The sequence below is a fragment of the Rhinoderma darwinii genome, chromosome 3 (genome assembly GCF_050947455.1).
Source record: "Rhinoderma darwinii isolate aRhiDar2 chromosome 3, aRhiDar2.hap1, whole genome shotgun sequence".
Taxonomy (NCBI): domain Eukaryota; kingdom Metazoa; phylum Chordata; class Amphibia; order Anura; family Rhinodermatidae; genus Rhinoderma; species Rhinoderma darwinii.
The window spans coordinates 211,445,202-211,464,199 of NC_134689.1; the positions used below are offsets into that span (position 1 = coordinate 211,445,202).

General features: G+C 45.1%; 1 protein-coding gene across 3 annotated transcripts in view; it reads left to right on the forward strand.

Moving 5' to 3' along the window:
• The first annotated feature begins 814 nt into the window (after positions 1 to 814).
• The window catches only part of GNAI1 (G protein subunit alpha i1), a 78,343-nt gene continuing 60,159 nt past the window's right edge, over positions 815 to 18,998 (forward strand). For 2 of the 3 annotated variants that reach the window (XM_075857350.1, XM_075857351.1), the window contains exon 1: positions 816 to 1,279. In XM_075857350.1, coding sequence (XP_075713465.1) covers positions 1,162 to 1,279 — 118 coding nt within the window. In that variant the 5' untranslated portion in view covers positions 816 to 1,161. Of the gene's footprint in view, positions 1,280 to 18,998 lie in introns of all 3 variants that reach the window. The other variant, XM_075857352.1, reaches the window with a different exon arrangement.

The window sequence follows — 18,998 nt, forward strand, 5'->3', positions numbered from 1 at the left end:
GTGATCTCTCGAGAACACGCTGTGTGTCTGCACTGCCAGAAGCTGGGCGTTCTGAAGAGAAGTGGATGATACTTCTCGTCAGAACGCCCAGCTAGTAAAAACGCCCCGATGTACGCACATAATACACGCCCAGTTGGACTTTTACTTTTAAACACGCCCAGTTGTACTTTTGCAAGCCTCATTTGCATAAATACAAAAATGGTCATAACTTGGCCAAAAATGCTCGTTTTCTAAAAATAAAAACGTTACTGTAATCTACATTGCAGCGCCGATATGCTGCAATAACAGATAGGGGTTGCAAAATCTGGTGACAGAGCCTCTAACTAAAAAAAAATAAAAAAAATTCTAGCGACACATTCCCTTTAAATTTAGTCCAGGCTGTCATCAAATGTATTATTATAGTTCAGTGTTTCATAGTTCCCGATCAATAAAAAAAACCACTAAACTCCATTCCTCGTGAATAAGAAAGCAACTACAGCAGCAGCACCTTAACATGCACACGCTCTGCCCGCAGCCGCGCCCCGTCACACAGCACGTCCACTCACAACCGTTGACATTCAAATAAAACAGCTCTTGCCTCGGCGACTGTTTTATAAACACACAGCGTAATGACGTCGACAGCAGATTCCTTTAACCCTTTCCTGTACACTCAATCTGTGCACGCCCTCAATTACTGCATCCGGCAAAGCATATTCTGGTAGGCTAAGAGTTAAAGAGGGCTGCGTTAACGACACCATCCAATAACGAGAGAGAGGCGGGAGCGTCCGCTTACTCAATCCGGGTACTGTTGGGAGTGGAAGGCTTTACCTTAGGGGTGTGTCCAGAAGGTGTGCGCCTGCGCAGTGGTGCTTCGTCATCATCTCAGTAAAGGAGAACGAGAGACGCTCAGGGGAAAAGCAACAGCTGTAGAAGCCGGAGCCTGGGGAGGGAGCGTCTGGCCGGCTCCTCAGCATCATTAGTCCTCATTTACCACAACATCTTCCCCTTGAGATCGCGCGTAGATTCCGCCCCCCTCCGGCCAGTCATTGACGGTTCATTACCCCGCGCCCATTCAGCTCTATCGCCTTCTGGCCCCCGCCCACCCCAATCCGCCTGATCCGAGGTGAGCGACGCTGCTCCCGGCTGTGTGTGTGCGCAGAGTGTCCCAGCAGCGGTGTCACCATGGGATGTACGCTGAGCGCGGAGGACAAGGCGGCGGTGGAGAGGAGTAAGATGATCGACAGGAACCTGCGGGAGGATGGAGAGAAAGCCGCACGGGAGGTCAAGCTGCTGCTTCTGGGTAGGTGCGGTACATTCCCGCAGATCATCCACAGTCTCAACCGCATTCCCATAGATCAACAGCCCAGCCGTGTCTATTGTTGTCCGCGAGGCCCGCGTTAATCCTTCCCAGCAGCAGGCCTGTGTCTGACAGCTGCGGTTCTATTGTGTTCTGGGCTGTGATTTTACTGCGGGATAATGCACGGGAAGGGTGCGGCATTGTCTCCTAATTCCATCTCTCCCTACCGGAGCACAACATAATGGATAACGCAGGGTGTGGTGGCCCCCGATCCATCCTGTGCTGTCTGCTCCCTCCTTCCCCCTAGATGTAATGCTGACTGCTGTCACATTCATCACCTTTCCGATCTTGAGAAAGTTGTGATGCCAAGTTTCTTTTGACAACTGGTTGTAGAAAGTGCCAGGGGCCTTCTTGTCACAGCCTTGAGAAATTGTCATTAGGCTCTGAATGGGGGTGGAAAAAACCCCAGACCTATAGTCATCAAGTTTAGGAAAACAAAAAAAAGTATCTGTAACTGGGAAAGCTGGGTGACAACAAATATGGCCACTATTACAGCTTCCTTAGGGGTGGTCAACCAACTTTTCTAAAGTCCTGGACTGCAAATCTGCCATTGTGTAGTGTTACATGCCTATTACACTACACAGCTATTCATGCTTGCCCTTCAGGTGTCAGGAAAAGCTGGTTGGCTGTCTCTACAGAGTGTAATGACCGCTATTCACATGTCCGAAGATGACACCTCGGTGGCTTCTAACTATCGCTTATATGTGGAAAGTCTTCTGTCCATGGAAATAAGGGCTGTTCTGTCTTGATTAAATGCCTGACATGTTTGGTAGAAATCTAGTGCTGGGCTTTTGAAAAAGGTAAAATATTCTGTTTATAAGTTAATTTAATAGGATTTTATTTCTAGAGAATGGGACCCCGTCATGTGATAGGAACACAGGAGCTCGGCTTCTTACAAGATGGAGCTGCGATAACTTTTCTGTAACAAGCCTGTGTACCTGTATGATCACAACAGGACAGGACAGATTTTTTTTTTTTGTCCTTTAAACCATTCCCATTCAATGACTACAAGCAGAGATCTTAAACTGTGAGGAATTGATATATGAATGTAGAATGTTTTATTGTACAATGAATAGGTTTGGATTGCTGAAAGTTTCTGACTGTCATTCATCTGAGTGGAACTTGTAGAAATCCCTTCACCTACAGAAACAACCACGTTCACATGCATGGGATGGTTTTTAGTTACAACTAATCAGCTGCAGGCAAATTCGTAGGGACATTGGGAATGTCTGGACTATTAGATGCCACATTAAAGGAATTTTACTGTATCTGATGAGTGTAAAAAGATAGATGTGTGTTAGGATTTTAATTTTACATGGAAATCCTGGTTGTACCCAAAGTATATCTCTACTCCAGAAGAACTCTTTAGTAAAAGTGGAACCCTAGATGCTAATCCTTTGGATGCTTGGCCATATTGTTTGTGTAATGCACGTAGTCCGTGACCGTCGTGATCAAACGTATTTTATATTGATGAAGTTGATGATCAAAGAAGAATGTCTAAGTTTCCCTATAGGGTTTCATGGTTGTGAGGTTGTGACCGTTGCGGACTGGCCGGAACATACAACCTGACTTTGGTAACTGCAGTCCATTATCCACCATTGCGGTGCTGTTTTTCCAGGAGTATATGGAGGCTTGGTACGGAAATAATCAGTAGCCCATTTCCTCTGTTACCAAGCAGCGCTATTTCCAGCATTTACAATATCCTCTCTTTGATTTTCCAGAGCTTTAACGCCTGCAGAAAGTAACAAATGGCTCTAACCCTGGTGGTGGGGGGCAGTATTTACCTGACCTAAATTGTGAAAATCCTCTCCTTTTCTCTAAAGGCTTTCCCCTATTCAAGAAAAACCTGAAAGGAGCCGTCGTCCTGTAGTTCCACATAGTGCTATTAGTTTGTTTGTGTTACCTGGAAATGACATTGGTAATCCCCCCAGCTGTTACCTTCATTTCTACTTCCATATTCAGTGTTTTTCCGCACATGTGGATTTCATTACTAAGGTTTAAATGGTATTCTTCCTTCAGCATAAATGAAATCCACACTAGATGTGTTAAAACTTCCAATGTAACGGACTCCTGCTGTGTCTGTTGATATGACCGTGTGCCCATAAGGGCCCGACCGATCCTGGCAGCTGGGTGTCAATGCACCTATAGAACATTTGGGTTGATATCTAGGAACGTTTATTTCCTGTAATTTTGACTTTATCCATGACAAGTAATTCTACAGACAGTCCACCGACCAAGGATCTGTTGGTCAGATTTTTACATGTCTAAGGGTATGTGCACACGATATCGACAATTACGGCTGAAATTACGGAGCTGTTTTCAGGAGAAAACAGCTCCGGCATTTCAGACCTAATGGCTCGTACTCGCGTTTTGCGAGGCGTCAATTACGGACGTAATTTGGAGCTGTTCTTCATTGAAGTCAATGAAAAAACGGCTCAAATTACGTCCCAAGGAGTGTCCTGCACTTCTTTGACGAGGCTGTTATTTTACGCGCCATCTTTTGACAGCGACGCGTAAAATGACAGGTCGTCGGCACAGTAGATCGTAAAGCCCATTGAAATGAATGGGCAGATGTTTGCCGACGTATTTGAGCCGTGTTTTCAGGCGTAATTCGAGGCGTAAAACGCCTCGTTTACGCCTGAAGATAGGTCGTGTGAACCCAGCTTTACCCTTTAAAACAGATGTCTTTCAACTATTTATCTCTTCTGCTGTCATGAAACTGCCAAGCCAAATGTATATTGGAATGGAGGCGTTAATAGCTGTTGGCCAACAGCCATTACTCCTGGTGGCCTGGTTAATTTTTTTCACACTTGGGATTGTGTAGATAAGGCTATGTTCACACCTGAGTTGTCATTCCGTCACTCTGATCCATCAGAGAAGCAGAAAAGGACTAATGGAAGCAACGGTTCCGTTGCACAATTGACTTCACCGGCGGCCGAAGGAACACATTGACTTTAATGGATTCTGTCAAGGTTTCCGTGACTTCACCGTAGACTATAGCGCAGCTTGCTGCGCTATTGTCTCTGGTAATCTTGGCAGTATCTGCGACGCACATGTGACTGAGGCCTAAGAAAGTTACATTGACTTGAAGTAAGTTGATGTCAAATAAACCATGTTGATCTGCATGTGTGAAATGTCTTGGGCGGCCATTTTTTGTTATGGCATCATAATTTACGGGACTTTTCTGGACTATCACATGTACAGGCCTAGATTGCAGACAATCTTTCTGTGTTTATGTTCAGTCTTCCTCGGCAGGAATGTTTTCACTGCCTAACTAGTATAATTCTACAGATACACTTTGAGGTAATAATGTTTGGACACTAGTTCAATCTCTTAACGGGAGTTAAACTCTATAATTTCTACAGTATGTTGCTTGTGTGCGGTGCGAAGACAGGAATAGCGGGAGTGACGTTGTAAGACTGTCGGATTTGGTAATGTGGACGCATGTTAGTACTCAACAAGTCTGTGGTAATGGGATGGCTGTACCTGTGGAATCTGTACTATGAAAGTGTTGCTACTAGCTGTACATTTTTCTAGCTTTGGCTCTTGGGCATTGTCCTACTAATGTTTCAGATGCATGAGAAGACAAGCCTCCGTTACTGTACTCCAGTGATGGATGTGCTGTCACTTTTCTGACATGTTGGAAAATCAATACAACAAGTGTTTGAGACGCCAATAGTGGTTTGTTTGGCCAGTGTGGCAGTGGGCATGTAAAATATCTTCTACGGCTCAAAGCGTGAAGAATTGGAAACCTAAAGCAGGGGTGGATAAATGACTGTAGACTATTCTAGGAGCTGGCTTGATTTTATTGTAAGTTCTCACGCACATGACCGTAGCGGCTCGGCCTGCCGCGGGGTGTCATCCGTAAATTGCTGGCCGTATGCATTCATTTCAATGAGCCTGGGCTGCAAAATGTGGCCGTAATAAGACATGTCCTATCTTTTTGCGGTCCAGGCTCCGGGCCAATGCACGGACCATGGAAACCACAGTAGTGTGCATGGGCCCATAGAAATGAATGGGACCGCAATTCACCCACAGATTTGCGGGTGAATTGCGGCCACAAAAACACATTCTTGTGCATGGGGCCTTATAGTAACATAACGTTTCGATGTGCATATATCAATTTATATAATCACCCCGTATATGACTAGGGTCAGTGGTTAGAACGGTCTTGCAGCGCTGGGTTCCAATCCAACAAAGGGCAACATCTGCAGAGTTTGTAAGCTCTCCGTGTGGTTTTGTGGGTTTTCTCCCACACCCAAAAAAAATAAACACACAGATGGGGGGATTTAGCTTGTGACCCACACTGGGGACAATGAGTGATGACAACTTCTGAACATCTCTACAGAATATGTTGGCGCTATATCAATAAATAAAAGAAAATAGGGTGACATCAGTCATCTGCAGCACTGAAAATATCATCTAGCAGTTGATATCATTCAGCACTTCCCTTCAGCCTCCAGTTTTTGCGTTTTTTTTTTTTCCTTGTTAAAGGTCCGATTTAGGCTTCGTTCACATCTGTCGGGGGTCCCCTCATGGGTTCCGTTTGAGCTTTCCATCAGTGGAAACCATTAATGGAAACCATAGGTTTCAGTTTGCATCAGCATTGATTTTAATGGTGACAGATCCGGTGCAAATAGTTTCCGTTTGTCACCGTTGTGTGAGGGTTTTGACTGAGTCAATAGAGTAGTAGACTGCTATTCCGTAAAAACAACTGTTTCCGTTTGTTTCAGTTTCATTTCCGTTAATGGTTTCTCTTGATGGAAAGCTCCAACGGAAGCCATGAAGGGAGCCCCGATGCAGATGTGAACGAAGCCGTAGGCCTCAATGCACATGGCCGTAGCCATGGGCCGGGGGCGGAGTGTCACCCGCGAGTCGCCAGGAAGTCGCGGGCCGTGCACGTGGCCGCGTCCATTATTTTCTATGAGCCTGGACCGCAGAAAGAACGGACATGTCTTATTACGGCCGTGTTCTGCGGTCCAGGCTCATAGAAAATAATGAGCACGGCCCGCGACTTCCTGGCGGCTCGCGGGTGACACTCCGTCTCTGGCCAACCCGAAAATCACAGGCTCCTGGGCCATGCATAATTATGTCGATGTTCTACTATGATTTGCCTTACGATCGGCACAAAAATTTTGCCCACTTAAAAATTTCCTGCATGTATTTTGTTTTTTCAAAAAGTCAGTTCAGCCAAATAGGAAACAAAAGTTGACCCCCCCCCCTCACTATGTCGTATAGCGCAGTATACTGAAGTTCTGATCCATTTGTCCATGTTACTGATAGGTAATGGGCCCTAGGAAAAACAGGTGGGTTGGATCCAGCGTAGCTGCAGATAAAAAGAAACTTGTTCCAAGTTTAATGACGATGTTTTAAAAGAGGTCAATCGGAGTGATGTCCTCGAGTGCTGGGAGAGAGATCAAAGGATTGAGGAAGCCTACGCGTTTCAAACGCTAGCTGCGTTCTTAGTCATGGCTGGGATCATTTAATGGGCCCTATTGACTTCTATGGTGATGGAAAGCTTATACGACTATTCGTTTCCCATCCACCTTTTTCCAACAATACACACTTTTTCACACTTCGGCATTAAATTCGTTGTGTATTTCCATGGCTGAAATCCGAGGCTTTCACTCTATTGTGCACAAAATCCACATGGGTATTAGCCCCATTGTCATTCAATTGTCTGATATTTTCCTGCATGAAATGCAGGAAAAAAATCTGCGTGTTCATTTTTCGTATTCATGTGAACATGTTGCGGAAACCCCATTCACAAACATGGGATTTGGATAGTCAGTGGTAGATAATACACGCTGAAATCCGTATCCAGTCCGACTTGTGTGAACAGAGCTAGTTTAATGTTTCTATCATGTATGCTATCAGCTAGACCATTTTATTATTTTATTTTTTTACTTGGGGGTACCAGTTTTTCTATTCTTATGCAGTAGGCAATACACCATTCTGTCCTACTTTACACTAATGGATCTAATGTGCCCTCATAAACTATGCAGTATTCCCACAATGATGCCAGCAACTCTACACTGTTAGGCCCCATGCACACGACCTCATATTTCATCTGTAATTACGGTCTTATTAATTTCCATTGGCCACGGACACCTTTCTGTATTTTTAGGGATGGGTGTCCGTGCTGAAAAAATGATGGAACCTGTCCTAATCTTGTCCGTAATTACGATATGGATTCTCCCATAGAAGCCTATGGGCGCGTCCGTATATACGGACGGCTACGGATCTGTTTCCGTAATCCGTCCGTATTTAGGGAAGCATTGCTATGCTATCTTTTTTTTACGGATCCGTATACACTGATCAAATACGGATGCACTACAGACTGTATTTGCGGATACCGTTCCGTATATATGGATAAGTTACGGGTGACTACGGATCCGTATTTACGGATATGCAAAAATACGGTTGTGTGCATGTGGCACCTTAGGCTTCATGCACACGACCGTATTTTTTCCCACCCGTAAATACGGGTCCGGTGTCACACGTATTCCACCCGTTTTGCATCAGTATTTACGAACCCGTGCTCGTAAATATGGGTCCGGTGTCACACGTATTCCAACCGTATTTACGAGCACGTTTAAATAGCACTGCACTAATCGGCAGCCCCTTCTCTCTATCAGTGCAGGATAGAGAGAAGGGACAGCCTTTTCTGTAATAAAAGTTAAAGAAATTCATACTTACCCGGCCGTTGTCTTGGTGACGCGTCCCTCTCTTCACATCCAGCCCGACATCCCTGGATGACGCGGCAGTCCATGTGACCGCTGCAGCCTGTGATTGACCTGTGATTGGCTGCAGCGATCACATGGCCTGAAACGTCATCCAGGACGTCGGGCCGGATGTCGAGAGGGACGCGTCACCAAGGCAACGGGCGGGAGACCGGACTGGAGGAAGCAGGAAGTTGCCGGTAAGTATGAACGTCTTTTATTTTTATTTTTTACAGGTTTATACTGATCGGTAGTCACTGTCCAGGGTGCTGAAAGAGTTACTGCCGATCAGTTAACTCTTTCAGCTCCCTGGACAGTGACTATTTACTGACGTCGCTTAGCAACGCTGCCGTAATGACGGGTGCACACATGTAGCCACCCGTTATTACGAGAGCACCATAGACTTCTATGGACTGTCCGTGCCGTTATTACGGCCAGAAATAGGACATGTTCTATCTTTTTTAACGGAACGGGCACCTTCCCGTGAGAAAACGGGAAGGCACCCGTCGCCAATAGAAGTCTATGAGCCCGTTATTACGGGTCGTGATTACGACCCGTAATAACGGGAGTTTTTACGGTCGTGTGCATGAGGCCTAAGTTATGGTTCTTAATTTCTATATTCATAAACATTATAGAAAAAAAAAATCCCCACTGCAAAAAAAGTCACATTGTTGTTTTTCTCATGTAACCTTTTTTTTTATTTTTTTCAAATAAGTGAGAACCTTAAATACTAATTAAGTCTGTTTTTTCATAAATGAAGTCCTGACTGTTGATATATTCAACAACGGGGAGTTTATTGATGAGTGTCTAAAATTTTCCAGTTACTTCTACCTGTTATTGTTGGTTGAGCAAACGTCTTGTTTCCAGTTATTCTGGTTACTGTGCATGCTGTGACACATTTTTCAGTCCTCCTTTCTCCTGCATGTGTATTAAAAATGTTGTTATGAACTTGAAAGATCCGTTCTCAAAGGATCATAACAAATCCTGATAGGTCCCATCTATTATATAACCGAGAAGGACATGGTTTCCGAAAATCACATAGAGCCCCGCCCACAGCCCAACCACCAGTTGGCTCCGCCCATAGCCAGAAGACTGAGGTCGGAGATGTGAGTGTTTAGTGGCGTAGCTATAATGCCCCCATATGTACGGACCAAATAGAAAAATAATAACATACATACTTACTTATCCCCGTTCCCCCGCCGGATGGAGGATCCTTCTCCTCCTGCGGTCTGTGCGATGTGAGTTACTCGGTGCAGACAGGCGCGATGACGTCACTACTGTGTATGGGAGGGAGGGGGGCATTATATTGTCTATGGGAGGGAGGGGGGCATTATATTGTGTATGGGAGGGGGGGGGGCATTATATTGTGTATGGGAGGGAGGGGGGGCATTATACTGTGGAGGCAGCTATGGGGAGCATTATGCTGTGTGGGGGCAGCTATGGGGGGCATTATACTGTGTGGGGGCAGCTATGGGGGGCATAATGCTGTGTGGGGGAAGCTATGGGGGGCATAACGCTGTGTGGGGGAAGATATGGGGGTATTATACTGTGTGGGGGCAGCTATGGGGGGCATTATACTGTGGGAGGAGCTGATATGGGGGGCATTATACTGTGTGGGGGCATGTATGGGCGGCATTATACTGTGTGGGGGCAGCTATAGGCGGCATTATACTGTATGGGAGCAGCTATAGGGAGCATTTACATATATTAACAGACCACTGCATTCCTATTGCTATCAAACCCGTGTAACGTGTTTTATATACTAGCTGACTTATAATGGGGTCCGTCATGTTTATTTTGGAGTTCTGCTGTTTTTGACTGCACGAACATATCACTACAGACTGCTGTTCTTTTCATTAAAAAAAACCACTGGAACCCTGATGAAAAGCAAAAAAGTGCTAGTGTGAACAGAAGCCGAAGATTAGGATTGAGTAAAATGTGAAGCCCTATTCTCGTCATGGAAAATGTGAAAAGTAGGTTGGTCCTGATATAGGAATAACTATTGTTCTAATTTTTTTAAGTGTATGTTCACCTTTGAACATAGTTTTACAGTTGATATAAAGATATAATCTGCATAGAAAGTTGAGTAACTGTAAATACACTGAATTACTTACCTTGTACTGGTTCTGGATTACAGCCTGTTTAACAGACACACTCCTAATGGTTTAGATGGGTTTTTAACCCCTTAAGGACGCAGCCTAGTTTGGGCCTTAAGGCTCAGAGCCCATTTTTCAAATCTGACATATTTCACTTTATGTGGTAATAACGTCGGAATGCTTAAACCTATCCAAGCGATTCTGAGATTGTTTTCTCGTGACACTTTGGGCTTCATGTTCGTGGTAAAATTTGGTCGATATATTCAGTGTTTATTGGTGAAAAATTGCAAAATTTAGAGAAAATTTTGAAAAAATTGCATTTTTCAGAATTTAAAGGCATCTGCTTGTAAAACAGACGGTTATACCACCCAAAATAGTTACTAGTTCACATTTCCCATATGTCTACTTTAGATTGGCATCGTTTTTTTAACATTCTTTTATTTTTCTTGGACGTTACAAGGCTTAGAACATAAACAGCAATTTCTCATATTTTTAAGAAAATTTCAAAAGCCTTTTTTTTAAGGTACCTCTTGAGTTCTGAAGTGGCTTTGAGGGGCCTATGTATTAGAAACCCCCATAAAACACCCCATTTTAAAAACTAGACCCCTCAAAGTATTCAAAACAGCATTTAGAAAGTTTTTTAACCCTTCAGGCATTTCACAGGAATTAAAGCAATGTGGAGGTGAAATTTGCAAATTTCATTTTTCTTGCTGAATTTCAATATTATTCCATTTTTTTCTGTAGCACAGAAGATTTTACCAGAGAAATACTACTAAATATGTATTGTCCAGATTCTGCAGTTTTTAGAAATGTCCCACATGTGGCTCTAGTGCGCTCGTGGAATAAAACACAAGCCTCAGAAACAAAGGAGCACCTAGTGCATTTTGAGGCCTCTTTTTTATTAGAATATATTTTAGGCAGCATGCCAGGTTTGAAGAGGTGTTGAGGTATGAAAGCAATGGAAACCCACCAGAAGTGACCCCATTTTGGAAACTAGACCCCTCAAGGAATTCATTTATGGTTGTTGTTATCATTTTGACCACACCGTTTTTTCACAGCACCTATTTGAATTGGGCTGTGAAATTAAAAAAATGATATTTTTTCCATTAAGATGTAATTTTTGTTCAAAATTTCTTATTTTCACAAGGAATAAAACACCCCATTTTGTTGCCCAATTTGTCCTTAGTGCGGCAATACCCCATTTGTGGTGATAAACTGCCGTTTGGGCCCATGGGAGGACTCAGAAGGAAAGGAGCGCTATGTGTTTGTTGGAGTCCAGATTTTGCTGGATTGGTTTTCGGGTTCCATGTCGCATTTGCAGAGCCCCAGAGGTATGAAAGCAATGGAAACCCACCAGAAGTGACCCCATTTTGGAAACTAGACCCCTCAAGGAATTCATTTATGGTTGTTGTTATCATTTTGACCACACCGTTTTTTCACAGCACCTATTTGAATTGGGCTGTGAATTAAAAAAATGATATTTTTTTCCATTAAGATGTAATTTTTGTTCAAAATTTCTTATTTTCACAAGGAATAAAACACCCCATTTTGTTGCCCAATTTGTCCTGAGTGCGGCAATACCCCATTTGTGGTGATAAACTGATGTTTGGGCCCATGGCAGGACTCAGAAGGAAAGGACCACCATTTGGCCTACTGGAGCTTTTCTTGTGCTAAGTCATGTAGGCAGAAGCCCCTGAGGTACCAGTACAGTTAAAACCCCCGAGAAGTGACCCCATTTTAAAAACTACACCCCTTAAGACATTCATCTAGTGGTGTAGTGAGCATTTTGACCCCACAGTTATTGTGTAAAAGGTAATGCGCAGCAGATGGTGCAAAGTGAGATTTGCAATTTCCTATGCATATATGCCATTTCAGTGTCTGATATATTGTGCCCAGCATGTGCCACTGGAGACATACACCCCATAAATTGTAATGTGGGTTCTCCCGGGTACGGCAATACCCTACATGTGGCTGTTATTAGCTGACTGGGCACACGACAGGGCTCAGAAGGGAAGGACCACCATTTAGCCTACTGGAGCTTTTCTGGTGCTAAGTCATGTAGGCAGAACCCCTGAGGTACCAGTACAGTTGAAACCCCCGAGAAGTGACCCCATTTTAAAAACTACACCCCTTAAGACATTCATCTAGTGGTGTAGTGAGCATTTTGACCCCACAGTTATTGTGTAAAAGGTAATGCGCAGCAGATGGTGCAAAGTGAGATTTGCAATTTCCTATGCATATATGCCATTTCAGTGTCTGATATATTGTGCCCAGCATGTGCCACTGGAGACATACACCCCATAAATTGTAATGTGGGTTCTCCCGGGTACGGCAATACCCTACATGTGGCTGTTATTAGCTGCCTGGGCACACGACAGGGCTCAGAAGGGAAGGACCACCATTTAGCCTACTGGAGCTTTTCTGGTGCTAAGTCATGTAGGCAGAACCCCTGAGGTACCAGTACAGTTGAAACCCCCGAGAAGTGACCCCATTTTAAAAACTACACCCCTTAAGACATTCATCTAGTGGTGTAGTGAGCATTTTGACCCCACAGTTATTGTGTAAAAGGTAATGCGCAGCAGATGGTGCAAAGTGAGATTTGCAATTTCCTATGCATATATGCCATTTCAGTGTCTGATATATTGTGCCCAGCATGTGCCACTGGAGACATACACCCCATAAATTGTAATGTGGGTTCTCCCGGGTACGGCAATACCCTACATGTGGCTGTTATTAGCTGCCTGGGCACACGACAGGGCTCAGAAGGGAAGGACCACCATTTAGCCTACTGGAGCTTTTCTGGTGCTAAGTCATGTAGGCAGAACCCCTGAGGTACCAGTACAGTTGAAACCCCCGAGAAGTGACCCCATTTTAAAAACTACACCCCTTAAGACATTCATCTAGTGGTGTAGTGAGCATTTTGACCCCACAGTTATTGTGTAAAAGGTAATGCGCAGCAGATGGTGCAAAGTGAGATTTGCAATTTCCTATGCATATATGCCATTTCAGTGTCTGATATATTGTGCCCAGCATGTGCCACTGGAGACATACACCCCATAAATTGTAATGTGGGTTCTCCCGGGTACGGCAATACCCTACATGTGGCTGTTATTAGCTGCCTGGGCACACGACAGGGCTCAGAAGGGAAGGACCACCATTTAGCCTACTGGAGCTTTTCTGGTGCTAAGTCATGTAGGCAGAACCCCTGAGGTACCAGTACAGTTGAAACCCCCGAGAAGTGACCCCATTTTAAAAACTACACCCCTTAAGACATTCATCTAGTGGTGTAGTGAGCATTTTGACCCCACAGTTATTGTGTAAAAGGTAATGCGCAGCAGATGGTGCAAAGTGAGATTTGCAATTTCCTATGCATATATGCCATTTCAGTGTCTGATATATTGTGCCCAGCATGTGCCACTGGAGACATACACCCCATAAATTGTAATGTGGGTTCTCCCGGGTACGGCAATACCCTACATGTGGCTGTTATTAGCTGCCTGGGCACACGACAGGGCTCAGAAGGGAAGGACCACCATTTAGCCTACTGGAGCTTTTCTGGTGCTAAGTCATGTAGGCAGAACCCCTGAGGTACCAGTACAGTTGAAACCCCCGAGAAGTGACCCCATTTTAAAAACTACACCCCTTAAGACATTCATCTAGTGGTGTAGTGAGCATTTTGACCCCACAGTTATTGTGTAAAAGGTAATGCGCAGCAGATGGTGCAAAGTGAGATTTGCAATTTCCTATGCATATATGCCATTTCAGTGTCTGATATATTGTGCCCAGCATGTGCCACTGGAGACATACACCCCATAAATTGTAATGTGGGTTCTCCCGGGTACGGCAATACCCTACATGTGGCTGTTATTAGCTGCCTGGGCACACGACAGGGCTCAGAAGGGAAGGACCACCATTTAGCCTACTGGAGCTTTTCTGGTGCTAAGTCATGTAGGCAGAACCCCTGAGGTACCAGTACAGTTGAAACCCCCGAGAAGTGACCCCATTTTAAAAACTACACCCCTTAAGACATTCATCTAGTGGTGTAGTGAGCATTTTGACCCCACAGTTATTGTGTAAAAGGTAATGCGCAGCAGATGGTGCAAAGTGAGATTTGCAATTTCCTATGCATATATGCCATTTCAGTGTCTGATATATTGTGCCCAGCATGTGCCACTGGAGACATACACCCCATAAATTGTAATGTGGGTTCTCCCGGGTACGGCAATACCCTACATGTGGCTGTTATTAGCTGCCTGGGCACACGACAGGGCTCAGAAGGGAAGGACCACCATTTAGCCTACTGGAGCTTTTCTGGTGCTAAGTCATGTAGGCAGAACCCCTGAGGTACCAGTACAGTTGAAACCCCCGAGAAGTGACCCCATTTTAAAAACTACACCCCTTAAGACATTCATCTAGTGGTGTAGTGAGCATTTTGACCCCACAGTTATTGTGTAAAAGGTAATGCGCAGCAGATGGTGCAAAGTGAGATTTGCAATTTCCTATGCATATATGCCATTTCAGTGTCTGATATATTGTGCCCAGCATGTGCCACTGGAGACATACACCCCATAAATTGTAATGTGGGTTCTCCCGGGTACGGCAATACCCTACATGTGGCTGTTATTAGCTGCCTGGGCACACGACAGGGCTCAGAAGGGAAGGACCACCATTTAGCCTACTGGAGCTTTTCTGGTGCTAAGTCATGTAGGCAGAACCCCTGAGGTACCAGTACAGTTGAAACCCCCGAGAAGTGACCCCATTTTAAAAACTACACCCCTTAAGACATTCATCTAGTGGTGTAGTGAGCATTTTGACCCCACAGTTATTGTGTAAAAGGTAATGCGCAGCAGATGGTGCAAAGTGAGATTTGCAATTTCCTATGCATATATGCCATTTCAGTGTCTGATATATTGTGCCCAGCATGTGCCACTGGAGACATACACCCCATAAATTGTAATGTGGGTTCTCCCGGGTACGGCAATACCCTACATGTGGCTGTTATTAGCTGCCTGGGCACACGACAGGGCTCAGAAGGGAAGGACCACCATTTAGCCTACTGGAGCTTTTCTGGTGCTAAGTCATGTAGGCAGAACCCCTGAGGTACCAGTACAGTTGAAACCCCCGAGAAGTGACCCCATTTTAAAAACTACACCCCTTAAGACATTCATCTAGTGGTGTAGTGAGCATTTTGACCCCACAGTTATTGTGTAAAAGGTAATGCGCAGCAGATGGTGCAAAGTGAGATTTGCAATTTCCTATGCATATATGCCATTTCAGTGTCTGATATATTGTGCCCAGCATGTGCCACTGGAGACATACACCCCATAAATTGTAATGTGGGTTCTCCCGGGTACGGCAATACCCTACATGTGGCTGTTATTAGCTGCCTGGGCACACGACAGGGCTCAGAAGGGAAGGACCACCATTTAGCCTACTGGAGCTTTTCTGGTGCTAAGTCATGTAGGCAGAACCCCTGAGGTACCAGTACAGTTGAAACCCCCGAGAAGTGAACCCATTTTAAAAACTACACCCCTTAAGACATTCATCTAGAGTGTAGTGAGCATTTTGACCCAACAGTTATTGTGTAAAAGGTAATGCGCAGTAGATGGTGCAAAGTGAGATTTGCAATTTCCTATACATATATGCCATTTCAGTGTCCGATATATTGTGCCCAGCATGTGCCACCGGAGACATACACCCCATAAATTGTAATGTGGGTTCTCCCGGGTACGGCAATACCCTACATGTGGCTGTTATTTGCTGCTTGGGCACATGGCAGGGCTCAAAAGGGAAAGATGAGGGGGATAAGCTGTGCGGAGTGCATCAGGGTAAATTAAAAATCAAGGGATGTATGGTAAATTTTAAAACAATCTTTCATACAGAGCCCTGGTTTTTCGGGACACGTGTCGCATTGGTATGTTGTGTCCTTCCTTATCCCCCTCTTATAGCACACTTTGCACCTCTTTTGACTTTTTCCCTTCTTGCCAGTTTGGGGAACTTCTCCTGGAAAGTGTTGCCCTGGTACGATGCGTGTGGCCTCGCTTCCAGAAGTACTTGGTGCCCCTCCTTCCTGGTCGCCAAAAATTAGGTTCTTTATAACCACCTCTTGAAATTCCAGGAAAGTTCCCCTCTGGCCTGCACATCGACGTAGCACGTACGCATTGTACAATGCCATCTGTATGATGTGCACGGCCAGCTTCTTATACCACACCCTCGATTTCCGCGTAGCGCTGTAGGGCTTCAGGACTTGATCTGACAAGTCCACCCCTCCCATGTACCTATTGTAGTCCAGGATGCAATCTGGTTTGGGGGTCTCTGTACTGGTACCTCGTACAGGTACATGGGTACTGGTGTGGCCATGTATTGTTGTCAATACAAGGACATCTCTCTTGTCCTTGTACTTGACACACAATATGTTGCTACTAGAATGTGCCCTGCTCTCACCCCTTCTGAGTGTTTGCCCAAGCAGTGTTTTAGGGAGGCCTCTAAGATTTTTTCTAGCAGTGCCGCATGCCGCAGTCCTTCTGGAAGCGAGGCACTTGAAGAGCGGGACGCTGGTATAAAAATTATCCAGGTAGAGGTGGTAACCCTGGTCCAGCAGTGGGTGCACCAAATCCCACACAATTTTTGCGTTAATTCCCAGTAAGGGGGGGCATTCTGGGGGCTGAATACTGCTGTCCTTCCCTTCATATATCCTGAATTTATATGTATACCCTGATGCACTCTCGCACAGCTTATACAACTTCACGCCATACCTTGCCCTCTTACTTGGCAGGTATTGGCGGAATTGAAGCCTCCCTTTAAAATGTACCAGGGACTCATCAATGGAAATACACTTCTCGGGGGTGTATGCTTGGGCAAACCGGGCACTGAAATGGTCTAATAGGGGTCTCAGTTTATATAAACGGTCAAAACTGGGGTCATCTCGGGGTGGGCACTGCTCATTATCGGCATAATGTAGGAAGCGAAGTATTGCCTCATAACGCATCCTGGACATGGCCATACGGTACATCGGGGTGTGGTATAGGATGTCCGTGCTCCAGTAGGTCCTAATGGATGGCTTTTTTAGAAGCCCCATGTTCAAGAGCAGTCCCCAGAACTTGCCCAACTCTGCTGCGTTTACAGGAGTCCACCTCTGGGATTGGGCATAAAATGAGTTGGGGTTCTTGGTGATATACTGTTGGGCATATAAATTAGTCTGGGTGACCATTAGCTCTATAAAGTTATCAGTGAAGAAGAACTTGAAAAAGTCCATCTCACTGAACCCTGCCGTGTTAAATTTGATGCCTGGGCTGCCCGTGTACTCAGGGATTTGGGGTTCATAATGGTCTGGTGTGGGCGTCCAAATGGGGTCACTTCGCTCAGGGGTATCACTTGTTGTGGGGTCACTTCTCTCAGGGATTTCTACTATGGTGGTGGTCCTGGGGCGTCTCCTAGGGGGTCCCTCCTCTTCATCGCTGGATGAGGAGGTAGACAAATAAAATAGTGTATCGCCATCCGACGAGTCTGTGTCGGAGGCCAGAAATGCATACGCCTCTTCAGCAGTAAATGTCCGTTGGGACATGCTTGTTGTGCGAAGACAAAATTTATATACTGCAAAAAAATAAATCCCTAACTGGGAGCAATAGGATAGCACAACTAGCACAAATGTGTGTTTTGTTTTTAGAGAGCAAGTGGACTTCCCTGACACTAAAGCTAACTAGGGCGAGGGTTCCTAACACTAAACCTAACTAAATTTTATGTGGACTTCCCTAACGCTAAACCTAACTACGGCGACGATTCCCTGACACTAAACCTATCTAGATTATTTCAAGCTTCCCTGACACTAAACCTAACTACGGTGACGGGTGCCTGACACTAAACCTATCTAATTATTCCGAGCTTCCCTGACGCTAAACCTAACTACGGTGATGGATCCCTAACGCTAAGCCTATCTACGGTGACCGATTCCTGACGCTAAATTCCCTGACACTATACCTAACTACGCTTTTTGACGGTTCCCTGACACTAACTAACCCTAATACTAAACTAACCAGTTAAATTTTCAAAATTGGCTAAACTAACTATTTTTTTTTTTGTTTCTTTTTTTTCTTTTTATATTTTTTTTTTTGTTTTATGTTTTATATAGAAAAAAATGAAAAAAAAATCCCCAGGGACCAAGAAATGTGGTCCTGAAGACTGAAAAGTGGTCAGTGATAGGAGATCACTGACCAAAAAACGTGGGTAGAACTCAAAGAGGAAGGGAACAGGAGTGGGTAGTGGATGGGGTGGTGGGAAGCAAAAAAAACGTTGTTTTAGAAACTTTTTTTCACTTTTTTTCACTTCTTTTCTCTCTGACTCTCTGCTCACAACCGATCTCAACGCCTCGCTAACTCCAACAGGGCGTTCAGGGCGGTTGCAGCAGGATGTGAGGTCAGAGAGAGGAAGTGACGAGAATGATCGCTGCTATTGGCTAGTTACTCACTGACTAGCCAATAGCGGCGATCGGCGAGGCGGGACCATAGTAAATGGTCCCGGCCCATTATGCTGTGATAGCATGCTGTCAGAAACAGCAGCTATCACAGCTCAGGAACGCCGGGCTCGAGCACTGCTGTGCTGAATGAGACCGATCGCTGCTATTGGCTAGTTACTCACTGACTAGCCAATAGCGGCGATCGGCGAGGCGGGACCATAGTAAATGGTCCCGTCCCATTATGCCGTGATAGCCTGCTGTCAGAAACAGCAGCTATCACAGCGCATGAACGCGCCGGGCGCGCGCACCGCTGTTCTAACTGCAAGACGTACTATTACGGCATGGAGCGCGAACGATAGAGCTGCCATGACGTAATAGTACGTCAAGGAGCG